General features: G+C 43.6%; 1 protein-coding gene and 2 long non-coding RNA genes across 4 annotated transcripts in view; 2 read left to right on the top strand and 1 right to left on the bottom strand.

Moving 5' to 3' along the window:
- Positions 1-26,410, top strand: part of LOC132456510 (NACHT, LRR and PYD domains-containing protein 12-like) — a 171,830-nt gene that overhangs the window by 17,864 nt on the left and 127,556 nt on the right. Inside the window, exons 7-16 of one of the 2 annotated variants that reach the window (XM_060050883.1) lie at positions 5,120-5,216; positions 5,382-5,498; positions 6,098-6,211; positions 7,299-7,412; positions 8,012-8,125; positions 9,205-9,318; positions 9,525-9,622; positions 13,863-15,645; positions 16,076-16,246; positions 16,709-16,882. In XM_060050883.1, the coding sequence (XP_059906866.1) occupies positions 5,120-5,216; positions 5,382-5,498; positions 6,098-6,211; positions 7,299-7,412; positions 8,012-8,125; positions 9,205-9,318; positions 9,525-9,622; positions 13,863-15,645; positions 16,076-16,246; positions 16,709-16,882 (2,896 nt within the window). The remainder of the gene's footprint in view (positions 1-5,119; positions 5,217-5,381; positions 5,499-6,097; positions 6,212-7,298; positions 7,413-8,011; positions 8,126-9,204; positions 9,319-9,524; positions 9,623-13,862; positions 15,646-16,075; positions 16,247-16,708; positions 16,883-26,410) is intronic. The other variant, XM_060050884.1, reaches the window with a different exon arrangement.
- The window catches only part of LOC132456517 (uncharacterized), a 77,940-nt gene that overhangs the window by 18,531 nt on the left and 32,999 nt on the right, over positions 1-26,410 (bottom strand). The gene's annotated exons all lie outside the window — the stretch shown is intronic.
- Positions 16,893-24,485, top strand: LOC132456519 (uncharacterized). The gene is made up of 2 exons (XR_009525509.1): positions 16,893-17,404; positions 23,680-24,485. It is a non-coding gene; the product is annotated as an uncharacterized LOC132456519 (long non-coding RNA).

Genomic DNA, 26,410 nt, shown 5'->3' with positions numbered 1-26,410 from the left:
TAGTATTATCACATGGTATTATTATAGTATTATCACATGGTATTATTATAGTATTATCACATGGTATTATTATATTATAGTATTATCACATGGTATTATTATATTATAGTATTATCACATGGTATTATTATATTATAGTATTATCACATGGTATTATTATATTATAGTATTATCACATGGTATTATTATATTATAGTATTATCACATTGTATTATTATAGTATAGTATTATCACATGGTATTATTACAGTATAGTATTATTACAGGGTATTATATTATAGTATTATTACATGGTATTATTATGTTATTATCACATGGTATTATTATATTATAGTATTATCACATGGTATTATTATATTATAGTATTATCACATGTTATTACTATAGTATCATCACATGGTGTTATTATATTATAGTATCATCACATGGTATTATTATATTATAGTATTATTACATAGTATTATTATATTATAGTATTATCACATGGTATTATTATAGTATTATCACATGGTATTATTATATTATAGTATTATCACATGGTATTATTATATTATAGTATTATCACATGGTATTATTATATTATAGTATTATCACATGGTATTATTATATTATAGTATTATCACATGGTATTATTATATTATAGTATTATCACATGGTATTATTATATTATAGTATTATTACACGGTATTATTATATTATATATCGCCTATATATCACACATATTCTATAAGGCAGACTTTACAGATGGCTCAGTGATCTGTGTGTGTGTGTGTGTGTGTGTGTGTGTGTGTGTGTGTGTGTGTGTGTGTGTGTGTGTGTGTGTGTGTGTGTGTGTGTGTGTGTGTGTGTGTGTGTGTGTGCGTTGCATAAGATTTGTCCATTGTCTCTGTGAGTCAAACCGGTTCTTTAGGTCTACCGGTCCGTCGCAGCCAGCACCCCTTCTTCCTCCACTTCTAAAACCTTTCACCTGATTAACTTGTTTGAAGAACACTTTAGTAGTACTCGTGGATTGCCTCCCGTCCAATAAAATAACTTCAGATGTTGTACAAAACAGGTTTTTTGTGTGAGCTGAGCTCCATGTCAGGACATGCAATAAGCATATCCAATGACGTCACTAAACGGTGTTGATCCTCGCCTCGGTGACATGCAGTAATGTACTGATAGCATACCCAGGCTATTATTACATGGTATTAATATATACCTGTATTCTGACTATATTAAGGCAGCCATTACAGTTGGCTCAGTGATCTGTGTGTGTGTGTGTGTGTGTGTGTGTGTGTGTGTGTGTGTGTGTGTGTGTGTGTGTGTGTGTGTGTGTGTGTGTGTGTGTGTGTGTGTGTGTGTGTTGAGAGTGGATAAGTGTATGAATGCATGTAACTGTATTTGTTCAGGAGGAGGCGCTGTTGCGCCGAATATGTCCTGGAGCCGCGTGTGACTGATGACACCACTACCTTATAAGGGGGCTGTTACCCTCCTCCCTCTCTGTACCTGACTCTCACGGAGAGCAGCATGTTGTGACCAGTTCTTCAATAAACAATGTCACGAGATTGATGACTGAAGGGATAAACGTCTGAACGTCTGTTCATCCCTTATAATTATTATTCCGCTGTGCAAGGTAGGCAGAAGGAATAAGCCTAGTACCTGCTCACACTGTGTGTGTGTGTGTGTGTGTGTGTGTGTGTGTGTGTGTGTGTGTGTGTGTGTGTGTGTGTGTGTGTGTGTGTGTGTGTGTGTGTGTGTGTGTGTGTGTGTGTGTGCGGGCGGCTCCTCCTCTCTCTGTGTGTCAAACCTGTTCCGGTTACTTCCTCATTTAAAACTTCGGTCGCAGCGAGGAGCCTTTCTTTCTCCGCTTTTAAAACCTTTCACCTGATTAACTTGTTTCATAAAAACTTTAATCTCAGTTTCTTCCCTTACATTAATACTTTAATAACTTTATACCGCATTGGACGCATTTTAGTAGATGAGGTAAGAAAAGATAATAGACTACCGTTTATATCGTCTTTAGGTTACTGGTATATAATAATGAGTTTACTGTAGAGAATACAACGTTAGTTCATGTTTCACTGCTTTTCTGACCCGTGTGATGAACTGAACACTGCTTATGGAGGTAGATTTGTGTCTTTATTGTGCAATCAAAGAGAATAGGTTTGAGAGCAAAACTTTCCACACTGCAATCCAAAAATTGATTTGAGAACAAAACTATTGACACTGCAATCAAAAAATGCTTTATTGCAAGTAAAATAAATGTGATAAAAAAAATATTTAGGGAATCCAAAATTGTTTGCAAATCCAAAAGTTTTGTTTGCGAATCCAAAAGTTTTGTTTGCAAATCCAAAAGTTTTGGTTGCTGTTGAGCTGAATCTCGTGGGCGGGACCTCCGCCGAAAGATGTAAGACACGTCTCTATTGGCAAGTCTCGATCGGAGGGACAGCTTGGCAACATCCACAGTTAGTAACGAGAGATCGTTGAACGCAAATAGTCCTGTTAACATGCACAACGTCATGCAGGTAATAGGCAACCTGGGCACGTAACGTAGGCCTACCTCATCTCATTTTCTTCCGCTTATCCGGGGTCGGGTCGCGGGGGGAGCAGCTCAAGCAGGGGGCCCCAGACTTCCCTTTCCCGGGCCACATTGACCAACTCTGACGGGGGGATCCCGAGGCGTTCCCAGGCCAGTGTTGAGATATATTCTCTCCACCTAGTCCTGGGTCTTCCCCGAGGTCTCCTCCCCACTGGACGTGCCTGAAACACCTCCCAAGGAAGGCGCCCAGTGGGCATCCTTACCAGATGCCCGAACCACCTCAGCTGACTCCTTTCTAAGTAAAGGAGCAGCGGCTCTAATCCGAGTTCCTCACGGATGGCTGAGCTTCTCACCCTATCCCTAAGGGAGACGCCAACCACCCTTCTGAGAAAACTCATCTCGGCCGCTTGTACCCGCGATCTCGTCCTTTCGGTCATCACCCAGCCCTCATGACCATAGGTGAGGATAGGAACGAAGATCGACCGGTAGATCGAGAGCTTTGCCTTGCGGCTCAGCTCTCTTTTCGTTACAACGGTGCGGTAAAGCGAACGCAATACCGCCCCCGCTGCTCCGATTCTCCGGCCAATCTCACGTTCCATAGTACCCTCACTCGCGAAACAGACCCCGAGGTACTTGAACTCCTTCACTTGGGCTAAGGACTCATTTCCTACCCGGAGTAAGCAATCCATCGGTTTCCTGCTAAGAGTCATGGCCTCAGATTTAGTGGTGCTGATCCTCATCCCAGCCGCTTCACACTCGGCCGCCAGCCGATCCAGTGAGTGCTGAAGGTCACAGGCCGATGATCCCATGAGGACCACATCATCTGTAAAAAGCAGAGGTAGGCCTACCTATGACTAGGTAATTGAGCCCAGCTAGCAGCTACAGGCTGACAAAATAATGTGTATTTTTTAACCCATTATAACATCAACAGATCGTTAAACAAAAGCATTGTACATGCACCAGTTCAAACGCAACATTCTTGCTATTAATATGACGGAAGACATACCTCCGCATTGATGGACTTCAAACTCCCTCTCTCGTTACTAACTGTGGTTGTTGCCAAGCTGTCACTCCGATCGAGACTGGCCAATTAGACGTGTCTTACATCTTTCGCCGTAGGTCCCGCCCACGAGATTCAGCTCAACAGCAAGCAAATCTTTTGGATTCGCAAGCAAAACTTTTGGATTTGCAAACAAAACTTTTGGATTCCCATTAATAATTTTTTTATCACATTTATTTTATTTGCGATAAAACATTTTTTGATTGCAGTGTCGATAGTTTTGCTCTCAAATCTATTGCATTATAAAGACACAAATCTACCTCCATAACTGCTTCAATATAGAGTGGCGAAGTCACGCCCCTTCCGGTAGGGCTCATGGGACCTATGAGATCGAAAAATATGAATGGGTGTCAATGGAGAGAAAATAATTATTTTCTGGTCCCGGTCTTTATCTGCCCTGGATTACACATATGTTGTTTGTGGATTTAAATGATAATTTTTCATGCAAAGAGTTCGACCGTTTATTGTGCAATTGTTCAGATAAAGGCTGGAGAGAAAACACAACGAGAAAGACTACACGGCTCGTATGTGACGTCACGCTCCCTGCGACTGGCGTGGAGAAGACCGACAATCTTCCCATCGGCATAACTGAAACTCTGCACGTGCCCCGACTTATAATGGTTTCACCTCTTTCGATGCTTTTATCCTCCCCTTGGAAAAAGCGGTGAAGTGGGGCAGAGAGATCGCCATCTCTGTGCCGAGTTCCAAGGGCGGGTGTGGTGACGTATATCATATGCGTCGAGAGCAGCGAAGAGCTGTAGTTCACAAAGCGGCCTCACATAAAACCTAAAATTATCAAACTTCTTCACGAACATTTTTAGTTTTCTTTGCATGAAAAATTATCATTTAAATCCACAAACAACATATGTGTAATCCAGGGCATATAAAGACTGGGACCAGAAAATAATTATTTTCTCTCCATTGACACCCATTCATATTTTTCGATCTCATAGGTCCCATGAGCCCTACCGGAAGGGGCGTGACTTCGCCACTCTATTTACGTGATATGTGTGCCTAGCGACCAGCGACAGGCCAGACTGTTGCTGGACTGTACCACTTTCACAGGGGGGTTCTTGTGGGTCTAACCACAGCTGGGGCCATAGAGGGAGAGAAAGAGACTCGTTGGTCATAAGAGGATACCCTATCGATGTGTTGAGCTTCACCAGTTGATTTATATGGGATCTCTGGTTCAGTAAAGTGACAGAATTCAGACTTTGTTCCAGTGGAGAAATTATTTAAACGTTCTTTACTTTTTTAACTTTACCACAATGCATTTTTTAAGTCTTTTGTATATCTTTTTTGAGTTGTATATTAAGCACAGTTACAGTCTCCAAGGTTTTTAATTCTCATCTCTCACTTCTCATCTGCTGTACACATCTGTACTGTAGTGAGGGCAGTGTGGTTATGTTGTGGGGTTCATATTGACGGTCTCTGACGTCCATAATGCTTTAGTGTGACGCACTCACATTGATCTCTCTCAATAAACAGCTAAAGTTAAGAAGGCAAATGAAGTGATGGATGAGTTGTGTTGGTGTCCAGGTCTCCAGTCTACTATGGATGAGGAGAGAGAGGAGAGGGGTCCTACCTCTAAGACCACTCTGTCTGGGGAACATGGCCGCCAGAGCAAAGCTAAGAGGTAAGAAGAGGATCTCTCTGTCTGTGACCGTTGTCCATCTCAGAGCTCAGCAGTGATACATCATGAGTCCATCATTAGTCTGAGTAAAAGCTGTGTGTGTGTGTGTGTGTGTGTGTGTGTGTGTGTGTGTGTGTGTGTGTGTGTGTGTGTGTGTGTGTGTTGAAGCCCAGAGCAGCAGCAGAGAGCAGACCCCCCTGGACCCAGCTGTGTCTCCATGAAGAGTGACTGGTCTATGGACCTACCTCCTGTCTTTAAAGATGGACGGCCCTCCAGAGACGAGAGGTAGGAGTTTCAAACAGACTGGAGTGGCTCAAAACTAATACAACTTTTTCTAAAAATAAGTGTGCATGTGTTGAAGGCCAGAGCAGCAGCAGAGAGCAGACTCCCCTGGACCCAGCAATCGTATGAATTAAATTAATATTAAGACGACTTGTAGCAGACTTTACAGGTTTAATGTTTGAAAGTTCAATTTCTTTCAAACGGCCCATTCATTGAATCAGTTTGAATTTATCTTTGGAGGTGAAGTGATTTGTTGGAACAAATTATCCGTGAAGAACAACACAGGTCTGTGTAGAAATATAGAAACTGACTGCTCTATTTTCTATGTTAGCTAAACACATTGTGAATCAACACTCTATGCACACAGTATGAAGGGTACTTGGTGTGTTTTTATGTCAACATGTTAGTGCTTAAATGCCATAATAACTTGTATAACAATAATATAATAACATTTTTCAGCTCCCCTTTATATTTATATTTAAAAAATCATAGAAATATTATTGAAATGGAAAGTCATGAGATAGTAGTTGGGTAGTCCTGCAATAAATGATGAGGAAACGACATCCACAAATCCTAACTTCCAGATGGTGTTTGTTTTTCAGAAGGAGGCAGCAGAGAGCAGACTCCCCTGGACCCAGCTGTGTCTCCATGAAGAGTGACTGGTCTATGGGTATACATGCTAACTTTAAAGATGGACGGCCCTCCAGAGAGGAGAGGTAGGAGTTTCAAACAGACGATAAAAGAGACGAGTTGGTTGTTATCAGACTACTGATACTGATGTTTACAAGTCAGGGGAATTATAATAGATTGTGTGTGTGTGTGTGTGTGTGTGTGTGTCTGTGTGCGTGTGTGTGCGTGCGTGTGTGTGTGAGAGAGTGTGTGCCCATGCGTGCCTCCATCATGGTGTCCACGCTGAGATGGGAGTAGCGAGAATTCCCCCAAACTACCCTAAATTCAGCCCGCACACCCGTCGTAATTGCCGCCGTTAATGCAAACAGATGCATATTGTTTCAGAGAACGATCTTGATAATGTGTTTACTGTCTACCATCAAAACAGAGCACAAACAAGCCTTATCAAGGATAGGACACACCACTGTCAATCAAACATGGGCAGCGTCAGAGACATTGGAGGGTACTCAAACTCCAAGGAGAGCTAGCCTGCATCCCTTGTGCAGACCTCTCTATATCACAAACCATTTTTAACAATTCTTCTATTGATGAATACACACAAATATTCACAGTCAAAGCGAGGCTTCAGGTATTCCTAACAAAGTTAAACCTGTCGATCTGGTACCCTGGCTCACCATTATGTATACATCATGCACATTGCACACCGGGTTTATATTGTTCTACTTTTGTTGGTAGGACCACCTGAGTCTCATGCAGCACTTTATTAATCTGTACCCTATTTGTGTTAAAGGTGCCATGACATGAAAATGGGTCGGCTTAGCTCAGGAGGTTGAGCAGCCGCCTTGTAACTCAAATGTTGCTAGTTCAATCCCCAGCTCCTCCTAGCTGAGTGTTGATGTGTCCCTGAGCGAGACTCTTAACCCTAACTGCTCCTGACGAGCTGGCTGTCGCCTGGCATGGTTGACTCTGCCGTCGGTGTGTCAATGTGTGTATCAACCGATGTAAGTCGCTTTGGATAAAAGCGTCTGCTAAATGCCCTAATTGTAAAATGGAGGCCATGTTGGCGGGGGATTTGACCGAGTGGGAGGATGTAGATGATGAGAAGCAGGGGACCAAGTACAGAGGACCAAGTAATGATCAAATGAAACGATATCCACAAATCCTAACTTCCAGAAGGAGGCAGCAGAGAGCAGACTCCCCTGGACCCAGCTGTGTCTCCATGAAGAGTGACTGGTCTATGTACCTACCTCCTGTCTTTAAAGATGGATGGCCCTCCAGAGACGAGAGGTAGGAGTTTCAAACAGACTGGAGTGGCTCAAAACTAATACAACTTTTTCTAAAAATAAGTGTGCATGTGTTGAAGGCCAGAGCAGCAGCAGAGAGCAGACTCCCCTGGACCCAGCAATCGTATGAATTAAATTAATATTAAGACGACTTGTAGCAGACTTTACAGGTTTAATGTTTAAAAGTTCAATTTCTTTCAAACGGCCCATTCATTGAATCAGTTTGAATTTATCTTTGGAGGTGAAGTGATTTGTTGGAACAAATTATCCGTGAAGAACAACACAGGTCTGTGTAGAAATATAGAAACTGACTGCTCTATTTTCTATGTTAGCTAAACACATTGTGAATCAACACTCTATGCACACAGTATGAAGGGTACTTGGTGTGTTTTTATGTCAACATGTTAGTGCTTAAATGCCATAATAACTTGTATAACAATAATATAATAACATTTTTCAGCTCCCCTTTATATTTATATTTAAAAAATCATAGAAATATTATTGAAATGGAAAGTCATGAGATAGTAGTTGGGTAGTCCTGCAATAAATGATGAGGAAACGACATCCACAGATCCTAACTTCCAGATGGTGTTTGTTTTTCAGAAGGAGGCAGGAGAGAGCAGACTCCCCTGGACCCAGCTGTGTCTCCATGAAGAGTGACTGGTCTATGGGTATACATGCTAACTTTAAAGATGGACGGCCCTCCAGAGAGGAGAGGTAGGAGTTTCAAACAGACGATAAAAGAGACGAGTTGGTTGTTATCAGACTACTGATACTGATGTTTACAAGTCAGGGGAATTATAATAGATTGTGTGTGTGTGTGTGTGTGTCTGTGTGCGTGTGTGTGCGTGCGTGTGTGTGTGAGAGAGTGTGTGCCCATGCGTGCCTCCATCATGGTGTCCACGCTGAGATGGGAGTAGCGAGAATTCCCCCAAACTACCCTAAATTCAGCTCGCACACCCGTCGTAATTGCCGCTGTTAATGCAAACAGATGCATATTGTTTCAGAGAACGATCTTGATAATGTGTTTACTGTCTACCATCAAAACAGAGCACAAACAAGCCTTATCAAGGATAGGACACACCACTGTCAATCAAACATGGGCAGCGTCAGAGACATTGGAGGGGACTCAAACTCCAAGGAGAGCTAGCCTGCATCCCTTGTGCAGACCTCTCTATATCACAAACCATTTTTAACAATTCTTCTATTGATGAATACACACAAATATTCACAGTCAAAGCGAGGCTTCAGGTATTCCTAACAAAGTTAAACCTGTCGATCTGGTACCCTGGCTCACCATTATGTATACATCATGCACATTGCACACCGGGTTTATATTGTTCTACTTTTGTTGGTAGGACCACCTGAGTCTCATGCAGCACTTTATTAATCTGTACCCTATTTGTGTTAAAGGTGCCATGACATGAAAATGGGTCGGCTTAGCTCAGGAGGTAGAGCAGTTGTCTTGTAACCTAAAGGTTGCTAGTTCGATCCCCAGCTCCTCCTAGCTGAGTGTTGATGTGTCCCTGAGCGAGACTCTTAACCCTAACTGCTCCTGACGAGCTGGCTGTCGCCTGGCATGGTTGACTCTGCCGTCGGTGTGTCAATGTGTGTATCAACCGATGTAAGTCGCTTTGGATAAAAGCGTCTGCTAAATGCCCTAATTGTAAAATGGAGGCCATGTTGGCGGGGGATTTGACCGAGTGGGAGGATGTAGATGATGAGAAGCAGGGGACCAAGTACAGAGGACCAAGTAATGATCAAATGAAACGATATCCACAAATCCTAACTTCCAGAAGGAGGCAGCAGAGAGCAGACTCCCCTGGACCCAGCTGTGTCTCCATGAAGAGTGACTGGTCTATGGGTATACATGCTAACTTTAAAGATGGACGCCCCTCCAGAGAGGAGAGGTAGGAGTTTCAAACAGACGATAAAAGAGACAAGTTGGTTGTTATCAGACCTTACTGATGTTTACAAGTCTGGAAGTGTGTGTGTGTGTGTGTGTGTGTGTGTGTGTGTGTGTGTGTGTGTGTGTGTGTGTGTGTGTGTGTGTGTGTGTGTGTGTGTGTGTGTGTGTGTGTGTGTGTGTGTGTGTGTGTGTGTGTGTTCTCCACAGACACCAGGAGAGGTCTAAGGTTACCAGTGCTCAGTCCGTACAGCATCAAACAGAGCTGGAGATGAACCAGGAGGAACTGGCCGACACACTGTTGGGCGGTAAGAGACTCTTACTTTGAAGACAGAGGAGACTATTATTTTGAAGGGCAGAAGAGACTCTTACTTTGAAGACAGGTGTTTCGGCAGCTTGTCCTACCTTCTTTCAAGACGCCGCGCGAGCCCAGGCGAGGGGGTATTTCAGACACACGATCCAGTTCAATCAAACATAATCTAATTACAACGAAAATAGGATCTCTTGTCCTTCTAACTATAACAAAAAATATATTTTCCAAGGTGTTTTCCTCATCCTGTCTACCTACATTGAGTTCCAGGAGGCATCTCAAACCAACATAAAAGTGCCAGCAGGGGGAGGTTTTTCTCAATAAAGTAAAACTAAGAATATCTTGGCCCTAACAACAAGAGAAATTGTAATTTTAGAAAAATAATATGACACTCTTATGTGTTATTTTCAGACTAATTGACTTTTAACTTCAATGTGGAGATATTTTTCCTCTTGGGGGTTAAATGGTTTGATCCAGATACAGTATGTAGGCTTAATGTGGTGTTATCAGGTCAAATGGTTTGATCCAGATATGTAGGGTTATTGTGGGGGTACCAGGTTAAATGGTTTAGTCCAGATATGTAGGGTTATTGTGGGGGTATCAGGTTAAATGGTTTAGTCCAGATATGAAGGGTTATTGTGGGGGTATCAGGTTAAATGGTTTAGTCCAGATATGTAGGGTTATTGTGGGGGTATCTGGTTAAATGGTTTAGTCCAGATCAGTGTTTCCGCTAGAAGAAATTGGTGCCGGTCATGTGACCGGGAAGGTTTAATTTTACCGGTCAAATTGGAAAGAAAACTGACGGATATTGTCTGTGTTAATTGCACTTAAATAAATTGATAGGCACTAGGCAGGCTATATAAAGAAGAAGAAGAAGTGTGTGATCAAATTTTGATTCGCCATGGTTGTTAAATACCGGTACACCACAAAGCTTGCCGCCAGCTTTCATTAGCTTGCCGCCGTTTAGGTCATAAACCTACGGTAGTCTATAGCGATCAATTTGAGCGAGTGCACGAAATGTAACAACTTATTTATTTTATCACACAGGCTACGCTACAATCAAAACCCTCATTGTTTTACATGAATTGGCTAAACAAATGACCACTGCAGCATATCTAAACACTATTCAAATGAACACATTCAAGAGTATTTCTGCTCAATTTACAAGTTTGAATCTCCTCGTGACTGAATGTTTGTATACAGCGCGCATGCTGTATGCGCGCAGGGTTGATGCGCTCCACTTTTTTCTGTGGAGAACCAGCGCCTTCAATATTCCGCATAAAACGAAACCGGATCGTTTTCGCCCGTTTCGGCTCCGTGTGGACGGGGCCTTATTTCCAATCGGTCATTATGACCGGAGACATTTAGAATTTTTGGTCCTCCTCATTTTTTTACGGTCAAAGACCGGTAATTACCGGACAACAGGAACCCTGGTCCAGATATGAATGGTTATTGTGGGGGTATCATGTTAAATGGTTTGGGGAGGAGAGGAGAGGAGTGGAGAGTAGAGGGGAGGAGAGGAGAGGAGAGGAGAGGAGAGGAGAGGACTGGAGAGGAGAGGAGAGGAGCTGAGGGGAGGAGAGAGGAGAGGAGAGGAGAGGGGAGAGGAGAGGAGAGGGGAGGGGAGGAGAGAGAGGAGGGAGAGGAGAGGAGAGAGGAGGAGAGGAGAGAGGGGAGGAGGAGAGGAGAGAGGGGAGGAGGAGAGGAGAGAGGGGAGGAGGAGAGGAGAGAGGGGAGGAGAGGAGTGGGGAGGGGCTTGATACCTAGCGGTCTGCTCGCACGGCAAAATGAAATCACCCTCAGCTGCATGTCACTTTGTGTGTGTGTGTGTGTCTTAAGACAATGGCGGAGCCATTGCGTGCGTGTCTAAGCCGTGTTTACATGGACACTTCTGATCCAATTCAATTTCTAATCGGCATAGATCTATTCCTATCATGCAATCTGAATGTACTGTATGTATGGCATTTACAAAAGTGGTAAGCGTACGTCCGTATGTCTCTCACGCACAACCTTTATGTTGGTCTGGACTTATATGATATATGTAAGGGATACATTATATTATGCATTATCCTGCTTATAACACGGCTCCTTGCCAAAACGAAACAATAGCTTCACACAGTGTGTCTTTTTAGAATTACCATTCGTAGTGTTGACCGGCAGAGAAATAGTCCGCCAAAGATGTTGACGTCGCTTAGCAACCGGACACGCTTGATAAGTTACCGGACTACTTGCAGAGTGATAAGAAAAATGTGAATCACGCAAAAAATGCACTTCCCTTGACAGCGGTCTAGTTCGGTGTGCATAATAGTACAGACGGACCAATTGCTAACTACTACAGCTGCTGATGCCATCTCTCTAAGTTATAAAGTAGCCGCACCCACCCCAAACCAATCGGAATGAGTGTATACATGTCGATTACAGTGGACTACACCACCTCTTCTATTCCGCATGGAATTCTATTCCGATCAGAGAATTGTATTCCAGTTGAGGCGTATATATGTAAAAAGAATTATATCGATTGAGCTTTTCTTCCACTTCTAATCGACAGTGTTGTGCCCGAACGCGTTCATTGAACGGTAGTTCATGAACTCGTTCATATTTTGGGCGAACGTGAACTGAACGTACTGTATTACTGCCTGATGAACGTTACTGTGAACTCGTTCATTCTGGTGCCTGTGAACGGGACACTAGCTTAGTTTAACTTCGTTCAATATGGGGGTTATTTGTTTATCAACACGGCGGATGCGCGCGCAGAACGCCGTGTTGTTTGACCGGCTGCCATGGTAATCTCTGTGTGGTTAATTTGAAGTTGCGGTGAGTTCAGTTTACTGTTACATTAAACTGTAATCAGAAAATGCGGTTATATGCTATAGACCCTATAGTATCTGTCGTATAAAGGCTGGGACGAATTTCCAATTATAAATATGTACACTTTATGTTGAAAGTATTGCGATTCCCAAGGAAATGAATGGCTCAGTGATTTATTTTCAAAACGAGAGCTGTTAAATTGTGGAAAAATGAATTCAACTGTAATCAGACAACGCGGTTACATGCTTTAGACCCTATAGTATCTGTGGTGTAAAGGCTGAGACGAATTTCAAATTATGAATATGTACAATCCATAACGTTAATTCTCTGGCTCATAGCTCAGCGGACTAGAATGCCTCATTGCTTGTTGGCCGGAAACGGAAAAGGGGGCTGTTTACGTTTGGTTGTAGTCTTTTCACTCGGTTCTCCGTGTCAAGAGTAGGGATAGAACCGAGCAAAAAGACTACAACCAAATGTGAACCCCCCCCGCCTTTACGTTTCCGGCCAACAAGCAATGAGCCTTCCAACAGAAATCTATGGGATTTACAAAATGCGCTAAATGTGCAATAAAACGCGATAGAAACTGTATTTCGCTACGATACTTGATTCAACCACTCTATTTCATCCTAGACAAACCACAAAGCGGGCTCAATGTTCAAAATACCGGAAAAAACGAATAGCTCACAGCAACATATTGAAAAAAAAGAACTATGAACTAGTTCATTTTTTGGAATTATGAACTTAGTTAAAAATGTTGAATTATGAACGTTGAACTGAAATAGTTCATTTTAAAATTTGTGAACTGAACTTTGAACTTGTTCATGTAGAAAGTGAACTTTCCCAACACTGCTAATCGATCAGAAGTGTCCTTGTAAACGCCGCTATGTGGCGGAGCTATTGCGTGTGTGTGTGTGTGCCTGAACGTCCTCACGCTCTGGCGTCAACGGAAATCAATGAGAGCAACTGAAAAGTATGCCAGTAAGAAACTAAAACTGTGTATTCTGAAAAAAGTGCAAAAGCTATCAAAATTTCATTGAAGATTGAAGTGTACAGATTTGTTCAATGGTTTGACTGAAGGTAAGCAGTTGAAAATTGAATTAGTTACAGGTTGACCAGACGGCTTCAATGAAACCAACTGAAAGTAGTAGAAAGGAGTAGATGTATTCAGCGTTACATGAAACAGAGATATTAACGACGATCAGATCGACAATCGACGGTCTATAGGGGGTGCAATCGGACGATGAAAGCTTGTAGACAATCAACCAACCCTAATCTGTACCGTGCAGTCCTTGTCACGACCAGCTTCTCCGACCACAAGTAATGAAGCCACTAAATATCATAAAGTTGATCATTTAACAGGAAATATTGACCTGGTTCCACTGATGTCACCATCCATTAACTGATCTCTTCTGTTTTTCTTCCTCATTTAGAATCTGCTGCTGTCGAGTGCCAAGATAATTTCAAGTCTCGTTTGAAGAAGAAGTTGTGGAGTTTGGATGAGGGAATCACACAACGAGAGCAAAGACCTCTGAATGAGATCTACACAGAGCTCTTCATCACAGAGAGAGGCAGTGGAGAGGTCAACCAGGAACATGAGGTCAGACTGATTGAAACAGCTTCCAGGAAACCAGCCATGAAGGAAATACCAATCAGATGTGGAAACATCTTTAAACCCTTACCTGGACAAGATAAACCAATCAGGACAATAATGACAACTGGAGTGGCCGGCATTGGTAAAACAGTCTTAACACAAAAGTTCACTCTGGACTGGGCTGAAGGCAAAGCCAACCGTGACATAAACTTCATATTTCTCCTCACTTTCAGAGAGCTGAATTTACTGAAAAATAAAGAGTTTAGCTTGGTGGGACTTGTTCATCACTTCTTTATTGAGACCAAAGAAGCAGAAATCTGCAGATTCCACCGGTACCAAGTTGTCTTCATCTTAGATGGTCTGGATGAGTGTCGACTTCCTCTGGACTTCCAGAAGAAACAGATCTGGACTGATGTCACAGAGTCCTCCTCGGTGGACGTGCTGCTGACAAACCTCATCAGGGGCGACCTGCTTCCCTCCGCTCGCATCTGGATAACCACACGCCCTGCGGCAGCCAATCAGATCCCTGCTGAGTGTGTTGACAGGGTGACAGAGGTGAGGGGGTTCACCGACCCTCAGAAGGAGGAGTACTTCAGGAAGAGATTCGGAGACGAGGCACTGGCCAACACAATCATCTCCCACGTCAAGAAATCACGAAGCCTCCACATCATGTGTCACATCCCAGTCTTCTGTTGGATCACTGCTACAGTTCTGGAGGACATCTTAAAAACATCCAAGAGAGGAGAAGAGATGCCCAAGACCATGACTCAGATGTACAGCCACTTCCTGAGGGTTCAGTCCATACAGGGGGATAGGAAGTACCATGGGAGATCTGAAACAGATCCACACTGGAGTTCAGAGAGCAGAGAGATTATCGTATCTTTGGGAAAACTGGCTTTTAACCAGCTGGAGAAAGGCAACCTGATCTTCTACGAGGCAGACCTGGCAGACTGTGGCATCGACATCAAAGCAGCCTCAGAGTACTCAGGAGTGTTCACCCAGATCTTTAAAGAGGAGTTTGCGCTGTACCAGGCCAGGGTGTTCTGCTTTGTCCATCTGAGCCTCCAGGAGTTTCTGGCTGCTCTTTATGTCTATCTGTTCTTCATCGACACTGGTATCAATCTGCTCTCAGAACAACCACCCACCTCTGGGGAAGATAAACTCCTCCTCCTCTACGAGAGTGCTGTGGAAGAAGCCTTAGAGAGTGAGAACGGACACCTGGACTTGTTCCTCCGCTTCCTCCTGGGCCTCTCTCTGGGGACCAATCAGATTGTCCTACGAGGTCTGCTGGGACAGACAGGAACTAGCTCACTGACCAATACAAAAACAGTGTCTTACATCAAGGAGAAGATAGATGGATATCTCTCTCCAGAGAGAAGCATCAATCTGTTCCACTGTCTGAATGAGCTGAACGACCATTCTCTACTGAAGGAGATCGAACAGTACCTGACATCAGGAAGTCTCTCAAAAGAAAATCTCGAACCTGCTCAACTGTCAGCTCTGGCCTTCATCCTACTGACATCAGAAGAGGAGCTGGACGTGTTTGACCTGAAGAAATACTCTGCTTCAGAGGAGGGTCTTCTGAAGATGCTGCTAGTGGTCAAAGCCTCTAAAACATCCCTGTAGGTTCACTAATAACAGGAATTAAAATACACACTACACAATATGCATAAAACTAAAATATAAGGTTAAAATAATATGCAAAAGATTTCTGTAAGTTCAAGTTCAACATGTTTTACTATTCTACTCATAACAGAATAAAGTTAAGTTATATGATAATATAGAAAACATCTCTGTGGGTGTCCAATTAACGTGTATTACAGTACACATAAGAGAATATTCAGAACAATAGAACACAGAAGTAGTTTTCATTTAAAAACATTTTCATTCTCAACTAAAGAACTATTTAACATTTAACATTGGATATATAACGAACATTTAAACATCTAATTATTTAGTATTTTTTGTTCATCTAATTACACTCCTTCATTATTGAATAACTTAAAGGTTTATGTTATTTTACAGTTCCTAACATGTTTATTTTGTGTGAAGGCTCAATGGCTGTTGTCTGTCAGTGGAAAGCTGTGAAGCTCTGGCCTCAGTTCTCAGCTCCAGCTCTAGTCTGAGAGAGCTGGACCTGAGTACCAATGATCTGAAGGATTCAGGAGTGAAGCTGCTCTCTGCTGGACTGGGGAGTCCAGACTGTACACTGGAAACTCTCAGGTCAGTTTTACTCAATGGTCAATAACACCAAAAGTTTCAATATCAGAAGACATTTAACAGATTTACATCCAGAAAGGTTAGGTCATAAATACATTGTTTTCATAAGAATAACTCAACATATTTATATTTTTGTTGGCATGACAGTTTTGGTAGACATTATTTTCTTAGCTTTTTAATGATGGTATAATGTGTATGTTGTATAACATTATTATTCTGATTATCATGGATTCAGACAGTAAATTGCGGTTTAGAGTTGTTAAATAAAGTTTAATAACAACCCATTAATAAAACTGTATGTTTCAGTGAAGTATAATGATAATTTTTGTGAAATCTTTGTCTTGATATTTTAAGATCCAGGTTATTCATATTATTTATTATTTCATGTGTTTAAAGAAACTGGTTAAAATGTTCTCCTATAATTTAATCACAGTTCCTAACAGGTTGTGTTTATTTTGTGTGAAGGCTCAATGGCTGTGATCTGTCAGAGGAATGCTGTGTAGCTCTGGCCTCAGTTCTCAGCTCCAACTCCTCTAGTCTGAGAGAGCTGGACCTGAGTACCAATGATCTGCAGGATTCAGGAGTGAAGCTGCTCTCTGCTGGACTGGGGAGTCCACACTGTAAACTGGAAACTCTCAGGTCAGTTTTAATGAATGTGCAGATACACCACAATCCATATCAGAGAACAGTTGTATTACTCAGCTGATAACTCAGTACCTGTGGTGACCACACTTTGGTACCATAGAAATGCTACATCTTGTTGTTGAGGTGGATATAGTTATAGATCGATAAGCTTGCAAATTTTATTTATAAAAACAACCATTGATCACAAAATATAACGATAGTGTCTCCGGTGTACGGGACGGTGATAGGTGAGAGCAGGGTGAAATACAGGGGGTCTTGGGAGGGTCTGAGACCTCTAGTTTGACCCTTAAGACCCCCTCAAAGCCTCAACAGCAATATTTTGGAGGGTCCATCTAAATAAATATTTGAAAGTTGCAATTGTCGAACAAAATGTATTTTCAAAGCTTAATATGTCCAGTATTCATTATTCAAATTACAAAACATTTATTTACAAATATGAATTGGTTCCAGAATAAAATTGTCATATTGCTAAACCAGGCTGAAGAGAAAACTCACTATTTTAAAACATTTGTAACCGTGTTGTCACAAACTGGCTCAGCATATGTGACAAGGAGGGGAGACAAGTCAGGTTGAAGGTGATAAATGAAAGGTTTATTACCACTTAAACAATCATATTTACCAATAACATGAGTTGTGGAGAGTAGTGATGAATCATCAGTGGTGAATGTAGTGCATGGATGAGTTGAGATGTGTGTGTGCTGTTGAGTGTAAAAGGAAGCCATCAAAAGAACCAAGAACCAACAACCTGTAGCAGCGTGGAGCCTAGGAGAGAGAGAGAGACAATGAGACCAGGCTGGCTTATATCACCTTGGGTAGAGGCCTAACCAGGTGTGAGCAACTTGCCCTAACGACCCTCGCTTTCAGCCAACTCCTGCAGGAAGTAATCAGCTGCCGAAAGGGAGGGGTCGTAACACCCCCCTCCATAAGAACGAGGTTCCACCTCGTGTTATAAATCAAACAAAGTGTCAAAATGTCCCAAACTGTCATGGTTGATACGTTACCAATAACTGACAGTCAGTACCGCACTCCCTCCAGGCTGCATCCTCCAACACTCCATCCTCACCAACCCAGCAGCCTTGGTACCAAAGGAGCATTTTAAGGGAATGAAGAGCCGAGAGATGAGCAGAGGAGAGCATGGAAATGAGACAGCATGAATAAATAGACTAAGGGTCCATAGGTGCCCGAGACAGGGCATCTGCAATTACATTGTCAGTCCCCTTAATGTGTCGGATGTCTAGGTTATATGGCTGCAGGAACAGCGCCCACCTCATTAGCCTCTGATTAGGATTTTGCAGTGACTTCAAAAAGGTGAGGGGGTTATGGTCAGTGAAAACAATCAGCGGAGATAATCCTGAACCAACATAGACATCAAAATGCAGCAGAGCCCAAACAAGTGCCAAAGCCTCCTTCTCAATCACTGAATAGTTGTATTGATGCTTGTTAAATTTTCTTGAGAAGAAGCTCACAGGACAATCTACACCCTCCGCATTCTCCTGCAACAGGACGGCCCCAACACCCACATTGCTGGCATCTACATGAAGTTTAAAGGGCTGATCAAATCGTGGCGCTGCCAGCACTGGGGCTGAACACAACAAGGCTTTTACACTGTCAAATGCATTTTGACACATTGAAGACCAAATATATTCAGCTTTAGCTTTCAAGAGGTCGGTCAAGGGTGCAACCACAGATGAAAAGTTCCTGCAAAAACTGCGGTAGTAGCCTACCAACCCTAGGAAACGCATCAGCTCTTTCTTGGTGGTAGGGGGGGGGAACTTTTGCACTGCCATGACCTTGGCCTCCACAGGTCGAACCTGGCCTTGACCCACCACCTTCCCAAGATAGGTCACAGTGGCCCTGGCAAACTCACACTTGGCCAGATTTACTGTCAAGTTGGCCCAGACCAACCTGTCAAAGAGAGCACCTATACGCTGTACATGTTCTTCCCAGGTGTCAGAATACACCACAACATCATCTAGGTATACTGCACAACCTGTAAGCCCTGATACAACCCAATTCATTAGCCGTTGAAATGTTGCAGGAGCATTCCTCAAACCAAATGGCATGACAGTGTATGAAAACAAGCCAGAAGGAGTTATGAAGGCTGAAATATCCCTTGCCCTTTTGGTGAGTGGGACTTGCCAGTACCCTTTGAGAAGATCAAATTTGCTCACAAATGTGGCTGAACCTACCATATCAATACAATCTTCCATACGAGGAAGTGGATACAGATCAGGTTTAGTGATACTGTTCACCTTACGATAGTCAGTGCAGGGCCTCAAACTAGCATCTGCCTTTTTTACTAGGAGGCATGGGGAGGCCCAGTTTGATGAACAAGGCTCAGCAATATCATTATCCAGCATGTACTGTACTTCAGCCTCCAACTGTCTCCTCTTTTCATCTGACACACGATAAAAGCGCTGCTTGATGGGCTCAGCCACTCCAACATCTATGTCATGCTCAATTAAATGTGTTTGGGTCGGGGTATCGGAAAACAGTGATAGATAGCTGTTAATTAGTTTAGTCAATTCCTCACGTTTAACCACACACACACACAAGTGACCGACAAGGATATTCAGATCCTGTAAGGTCTCTGAATTTTTCAACCGGCCCCGCAACAACCCATCTTCAGGAGCAATATCCAACTCTTCCTCCTCAACTAACACTAGTTCCGACATGGAAGAGGTCAAAACAGGGCCAGAGACCAACACTGGCTTGGCTGGAGAGCTCTTCGGCAGTGGAGACACAGACCCACTAGTGTGATATGGCTTCAGGAGGTTTACATGACACAGCCTTGTAGATTTTCTACGGCCAGGAGTTTCAATCAAATAGTTTAGATCAGAGGCTTGACGCACCACAGAGAAAGGACCACTGTACTTAGCTTGAAAAAGGGAATCTACCAGAGGCAGAAGAGTAAGTACACGGTCACCTGGGTTAAACTGGCGAGCCTCCGCCAGTTGGTCATATTGTTGCTTCATCTTGCCCTGTGACTTCTGCAGCTTTTGCTTAGCCAGCTCACCTGCCCTGTACAGTTTCAATCTGAAACCACTAACATAATCCTTAAGTTTTGGAGGTGGATCCTCTGGCAAACAACCATCTTGCAAAACTGCAAGTGGGCCACGCACTTTATGGCCAAACACCAGCTCATTCGGGCTGAATCCAGTACTTTCCTGGATAACTTCGCGAGCTGCTAACAGCAACCAGGGCAGCCCACCCCCCCAGTCACCCGACAGTTCTGTACAATAAGCTCGCAACAGTGATTTCAACGTTTGGTGGAAACGTTCAAGTGCACCCTGACTTTGCGCATGGTAGGCTTTGTTATTTGTTATGCTTGATGTGTAATTGTTTAAGCACCTGAGCAAACAGATGGGATGTGAAGTTGGAACCTTGGTCAGACTGTATGACTTTGGGGATACCAAACACTGAAATGAACTGAGTCAAAGCGCCAACCACAGCTTTTGCTGTAATGCTGCGAAGTGGGTAAGCAGCAGGATACCTGGTAACCTGACACATTACAGTCAGCAAATATGTGTGTCCAGATTTGGACCGAGGTAGGGGCCCCACACAATCAATAATCAAATGCTCAAATGGCTGTCCAATGGCGGGGATCGGCTGTAGAGGAGCAGGTTTAACAACCTGGTTTGGCTTGCCAGTGATCTGACAGGTATGACACGTCTTAACGAAAAGAGCAACGTCTCTCTTTAAGCGTGGCCAGAAGAAATTTTGCCATATACGGTGGTAAGTTTTACGGACGCCAAGATGACCTGCCACGTCACCATGTGACGTCCGGAGCACTTTATTGCGACTGTTTGTAGGGACAACAACTTGGAAGATTGGCTCTCCTACAGATGCATCACCATGTGACAGCCACTTCCGAACCAATAGCCCATTTAGGAGGAAATAGCACTGGGCAGTATCCCTCACCTCTGATGCTGGCACAACTTGGTCAAACAGCTCCATTAAAGAGGAATCAGCCTTCTGTTCTGCCACTAGCTCAGCCTGAGAACCCGCTAACTGGTCAACCAGCAAAGAATCTGGCAACTCCAAACACTCTGGCTCCACCATCCTCTGGGCATCACGACTGGCAGCACGAGTGACGGCACAGGCTGGGAAAATGTCACCTAAGGGCAGTGGTGTCACAGAGGGCTCTACTGCAGTGGGGAACGTAGGGGCCTGCACTACATTAGGCTGACCATCGGCCCACACCTTGTCACCAGCCAAATCATTCCCCAGAATCATATGCAAACCCTCAATAGGCAACTGGGGACGAATACCCACTGACACCTCCCCCTGAACAAGACCACAATTTAGAGCCAACCGATGCAATGGGACCGAGAATGGAACCATACCCATCCCCTGTGTGATTACACATCCACCAGTATCAGTCCTGGATGAAAATGGTAACAGACTCAAGAATGAAAGAATCTAGTGCTCCAGTATCTCTTAGTATTTTAATGGGAACCTGCACCCCACCTCCTACCAAAGAGACCCATCCATCTGAAATGAAAGCAGAGAAGTCAACCTGAGGAGCTACCGGCTTAGTACAAGCCTGCACTTGACCCAACGCCCTGCTCTCAGATGTTATAACTGGAGCAGCCATAACAGCAGGTTTCACCTGACCAAAGGACCTCCTGGCTTTCAGCGCTGGACACTCCCTTTTCCAGTGCCCCCGTGCCTGACAGTACCTACAAGTGTCAGAATTTACTACTGAACTCCTCCCACCCTGAGTAAACTTTTGCCGATCTGCCTCGTTAGCTGTTTTTATCTTTACTGGCCTAGAATAAGTGTCACTTCTATGACCAGCTGCTCCCGTTGTGTCACAGAAACTTCTGTGTGTTAGAACATACTCATCAGCCAAGACTGCAGCATCTCTCGGGGTTTTTACCTTATGTTCAGTAATGTAGGTAGCCACCCGCTCAGGTACAGAGTTTTTAAGTTGTTCCAGTACCACCAGGTTGCAGAGATCATCAAATGTAACAACTTCAGATGCTGCACACCAGCGGCTAAACTGGGAAGTCAAATCACGGGCCAATTCAGTGTAGGTTTGATTATCCCGCCTCTTCCTAGATCTGAAATGCTGGCGATATGCTTCTGGCACAAGTTCATACACTTTTAACACTACTGCCTTCACTGTGTCATAAACCTTACTTTCTGATACACTTAAAGCAGAGTAAGCCTCCTGGGCCTTTCCAGTCAGAACACACTGTAACAGCATCGTTCTGTCTATGTCTGGCCAGTCACCCTGGGAAGACTTGCCACCTGAGGCCTCTAAACTATCCGCTCTCCCCATATCTGAAAGTTTACCCTCTCTTACCAGCTGTAGTTGATGCTGTTGCATTTCCAACTTGGCACACTCAGTTTTATGCTTTATAGTTTCCAACTCTACTTCCTTTTCAAATTTCAACCTCTCCAACTCCAACTGCTGTTTCAACTGCAACTGCAGCAACTCCTTCTGTTGTTCAAATGTTAGAGCTCCAGGATTAGGCACTACACTAGTCACTGGACTACTAACTGGCTGCCAGCACAAAACTCCAGCCTCAAACAGACCATCCCTTAAGCAGGTCTTCACACTCTCCTTTAACTTTTTATCTGGAATGTCAACTTCATAGTGCTCTGCTATCCTAAGAAGTTGTTCTTTAGTGCACTGCTCTAGCAAAGCCTGTGAAGGTTCCTGGATGAAACTCTCCACCAGGGAAGCCATCCTCAAAAACAAATCAGCCTAACAAGTTACAACTCTTGACTGAGACACGCCGAAAACCCAAAACCTGAGGTAACAGGTTAACAGGAGCCCCACCCCTATCCTGATGTTAACTACAACCATTAAAACTAGCTAACTAACTTGCCCTAGTCTTCGTGCAGTTAATGGTGGGGGGTACTTATGCACGCGAAACCAGTGGTGTGAAGAAGGCAACCAGAGGACTGGCAACCCTCTCCCAACCCTAGAGGTGCTCCCGAGCTAATAGCTCTACCCACCTTCGCCGCCACCTAAATTGATCACCACGAGTCCCCTAGAGGAACCCGCTACCAAACCTAACAGGGGGTAGAAACTCCTGCTCCAACAGATACCAACATACCCCAGGTAGGGCTAACCGCAAAGCCCCAGTCAAATCTAATCACCTTCACCACAAACAGAAATGGACCAAATACCTCTCCTTTAATTCCCTACAAGAAATAACCAGCACTGACAACAACCTGACATTTCCCCTCCCAGAACAGTTGATTAACCACAGCACAGTCAGCTATGTCCAACAACAAGTAGTGTACACTCCAACAAAGCAAACCAAAAACCATTGTCTGCAAGAGGAGGAAGCACACACCAACCCAAACCGGGCCAATTTACCAGTACAGTCAAAATTTAAGCTATTTTAATCCTAGTACTGATCCCGGACGAGCCCCCACTTGTCACAAACTGGCTCAGCATATGTGACAAGGAGGGGAGACAAGTCAGGTTGAAAGTGATAAATGAAAGGTTTATTACCACTTAAACAATCATATTTACCAATAACATGAGGTGTGGAGAGTAGTGATGAATCATCAGTGGTGAATGTAGTGCATGGATGAGTTGAGATGTGTGTGTGCTGTTGAGTGTAAAAGGAAGCCATCAAAAGAACCAAGAACCAACAACCTGTAGCAGCGTGGAGCCTAGGAGAGAGAGAGAGACAATGAGACCAGGCTGGCTTATATCACCTTGGGTAGAGGCCTAGCCAGGTGTGAGCAACTTGCCCTAATGACCCTCGCTTTCAGCCAACTCCTGCAGGAAGTAATCAGCTGCCGAAAGGGAGGGGTCGTAACAGTGTTCAGTACATTTGGTTATATTGATGATATTTGGGTTCAACCAATAGGATGGGTTGATATCGAGACTTCGGGGTCATCTGGGGAAGGGTGAGAGGTCACGAGTGAGCGGGAAAAAGGAGAGAGAGTGAAGAGACAAAGGAGGAGATTACTTTATTCTCCGTAGAGATCACCCAGCAAAATGGTGTTTATACATTTGCTTCTTAGTTGTTTGACGGTTAAAGGAGTACGGGAGAGAGAGTATGTGGGGATGGTTTTACTCGTGTATCTGTTTGTGTTGGGATGTTTTGGATGGAAACCTCAGTCTTCTCCACTCCCTATAATCGTACCAGGAGTTTTTCTTGCACGCGCTAAGAGCGAAGAGTCTATTGTGTTGTAACACTGAGCCCAGACAGGCCTGCAACGTTTATGACGGCATATCACTGACAAAAGGCGCAAGCAAACATGACTTTGTGTGGGCGAACAACTAACACATCCGTACGCACAAATCATTATTGTAAACACTATAACTGCACTTGCGGTCAGCAGTTCTCCTGATCGCGAGAGCAACAATAAAGCCTGTGAGGCAGAAACGATTCATTGAGCGCTCACGTAAAGTGAAGCAGCACACAACTGACACCCCTACGCCCACAAATAATGTCTTTGCTCTCTTTGTGTTTTCCTGCTCGCTCTGATATTTTTCTTCTCTCAACACAATGTACATAATATTGGAATAAAACTTCTCATACTAAACGTCTAGATGCACTGATAACATGTATTACAATACAATACACAATATCCTACAATAAATGTAACATTAATATTCAAATTGCTTTACAAACCTGTCGTTTTCTTTTAGAAATGGTCATCGAACCAGGATGGCTTTTAACTCACTTTATTCTACTTCATTTAAGAATGCTCGATTCTGATTGGCTGGGAGGGGTGCATTAATCCGGCATATTGCCCGCTGACTTGTCGGTTCTACTTGCTGCTGACTGAGCACAGTAGATCAATACGCCATTTGTTTCGTTTTCTATCACGTACATTTCAAACATGAGAGGTCCATTGTAAAAATAAACCTTGTTTAAAAAAGTTTCTAAAATGTGTCAGAGGGTCAGTCGATACATAGTTTTCCAAGCGAGATACAATGTAACAACTACGTTATTAAACTAGTGATCAGATGCAGCCTTGTATGGTTGCTATAGAAACGAGTTACCTACAGCTGAGCTAACGTTATTCACAGTAGTTCGATAGGGAACTACTTTTCGAGGGAGATGAACTTAAACAGAGTATACATTTAATAAGCATGCAATACGAATAAGAAAAAGGCTAATTATTAAAGTATTTGAATTGTTTTATTATGTTGGCCGGCGAGAAGTAGAATAAACAGAATAATCACCTCAAGGCAGGGCAGTAAACAGTTTGATATGCCCGGCTCGTGGAAGGTTACCCGAGGTTGCCCGAGATGAAGTCGAGGGCGGTAAGCCGTCCAATAGCCGGGCATATCAAACTTTATTGCCCTGCCTCTCTGTTATTATTCCTTACTTATTTGGTGAAGGTTCGGTATGATATCTATGGAGCTAAACGAGGGGTATTGTCATGGGCGTCGATTACGGGGGGGACGTATTTCAATAGTGTCCCCCCCACTATTTGAAATATTAGTGGGGGGGGATTTTGTCCCCACCACTTTTAAAAATGTGCAAACCAATTGCGACTGAAAAAATCCCCACATACTCAACCGAAATCGTCGAGTCTAAAATCGCGCACGAAGACATCATTTATTAGATAGGCCTACCTAATAAACCGAACACACAAGACCGGAACCCATAGCAACGCCGGTAAACAAACCCCGACTCCCGAGAAGCCCAATCCCTATGAGCTCCCCGCGCTACGGCCATCCGGAGGCACACAGAGCTTTTGGCCGTGATATTATATATACAATTATATTGTATATATATTACAGTATATACTATTAAATATAGAGCTCCGAGAGTCGCAAACGGCAACAATCACTTTCTCCTCCATGCTGCAGTTCACCCCGGACTGCACTGCACTGAGTTTGACGGTTGAACGCTGATTGGCTGTTACGTTACACATGTCACTCAGTGGCCATGCTGTTGAACGCTGATTGGCTGTCATCACGCGAAAATCGTGTCAAAGTTGAAATATTTCAACTCGAGCGAATTTGTCGCGCCACAAATCCTCGTGAACACGCTCGCCTGTTCACGGCGAAAGTGTGGCGCGACAAATCAAAAAAATTTGCCCGATACGCGTCGATACGTTCACTTTGAATGGGATCTTGTCGCCCCGTTGCGTTTGGTGTGAACGCACTGGAGAAGTTTCAAGACAGACAGCCAAAATTTACATTTTTATTCAGAAAATAGCCGGTCCTTTTGCTTCCTATAAAAAGCATGTTTGTGACGCTGGTAACGATATGGATACATCATCTAGCCTGCATGTGGAGGGCCACATAAGGTAAGAAATTGGTTTACGTAAACTTTGCTGCTGGTTCTGTTTGCTCGTGATGACCTGGCAAAAGGTAACCCACGGTCCTAAGCGATTGTGATCTGATTCTGGTTGGTGCTCCAGCTAGTATGCATTGTATATATAGATTGCAGATAGTAGCAGCTTCACACGGTGCGATTGCTATGCCAATGTGGTTATAGTTGTTTTGTCTGATTGAGATATGTGACGACTTGGAGCCTGGTAGGCCTATCCTGACATAAATATGTTAATAACCTCGCATAACCTGTG

Source organism: Gadus macrocephalus, chromosome 4 (assembly GCF_031168955.1).
Source record: "Gadus macrocephalus chromosome 4, ASM3116895v1".
Classification (NCBI taxonomy): domain Eukaryota; kingdom Metazoa; phylum Chordata; class Actinopteri; order Gadiformes; family Gadidae; genus Gadus; species Gadus macrocephalus.
The sequence above is the reverse complement of the archived record's forward strand: the minus strand, read 5'-3'. Positions and strand labels throughout refer to the sequence as shown.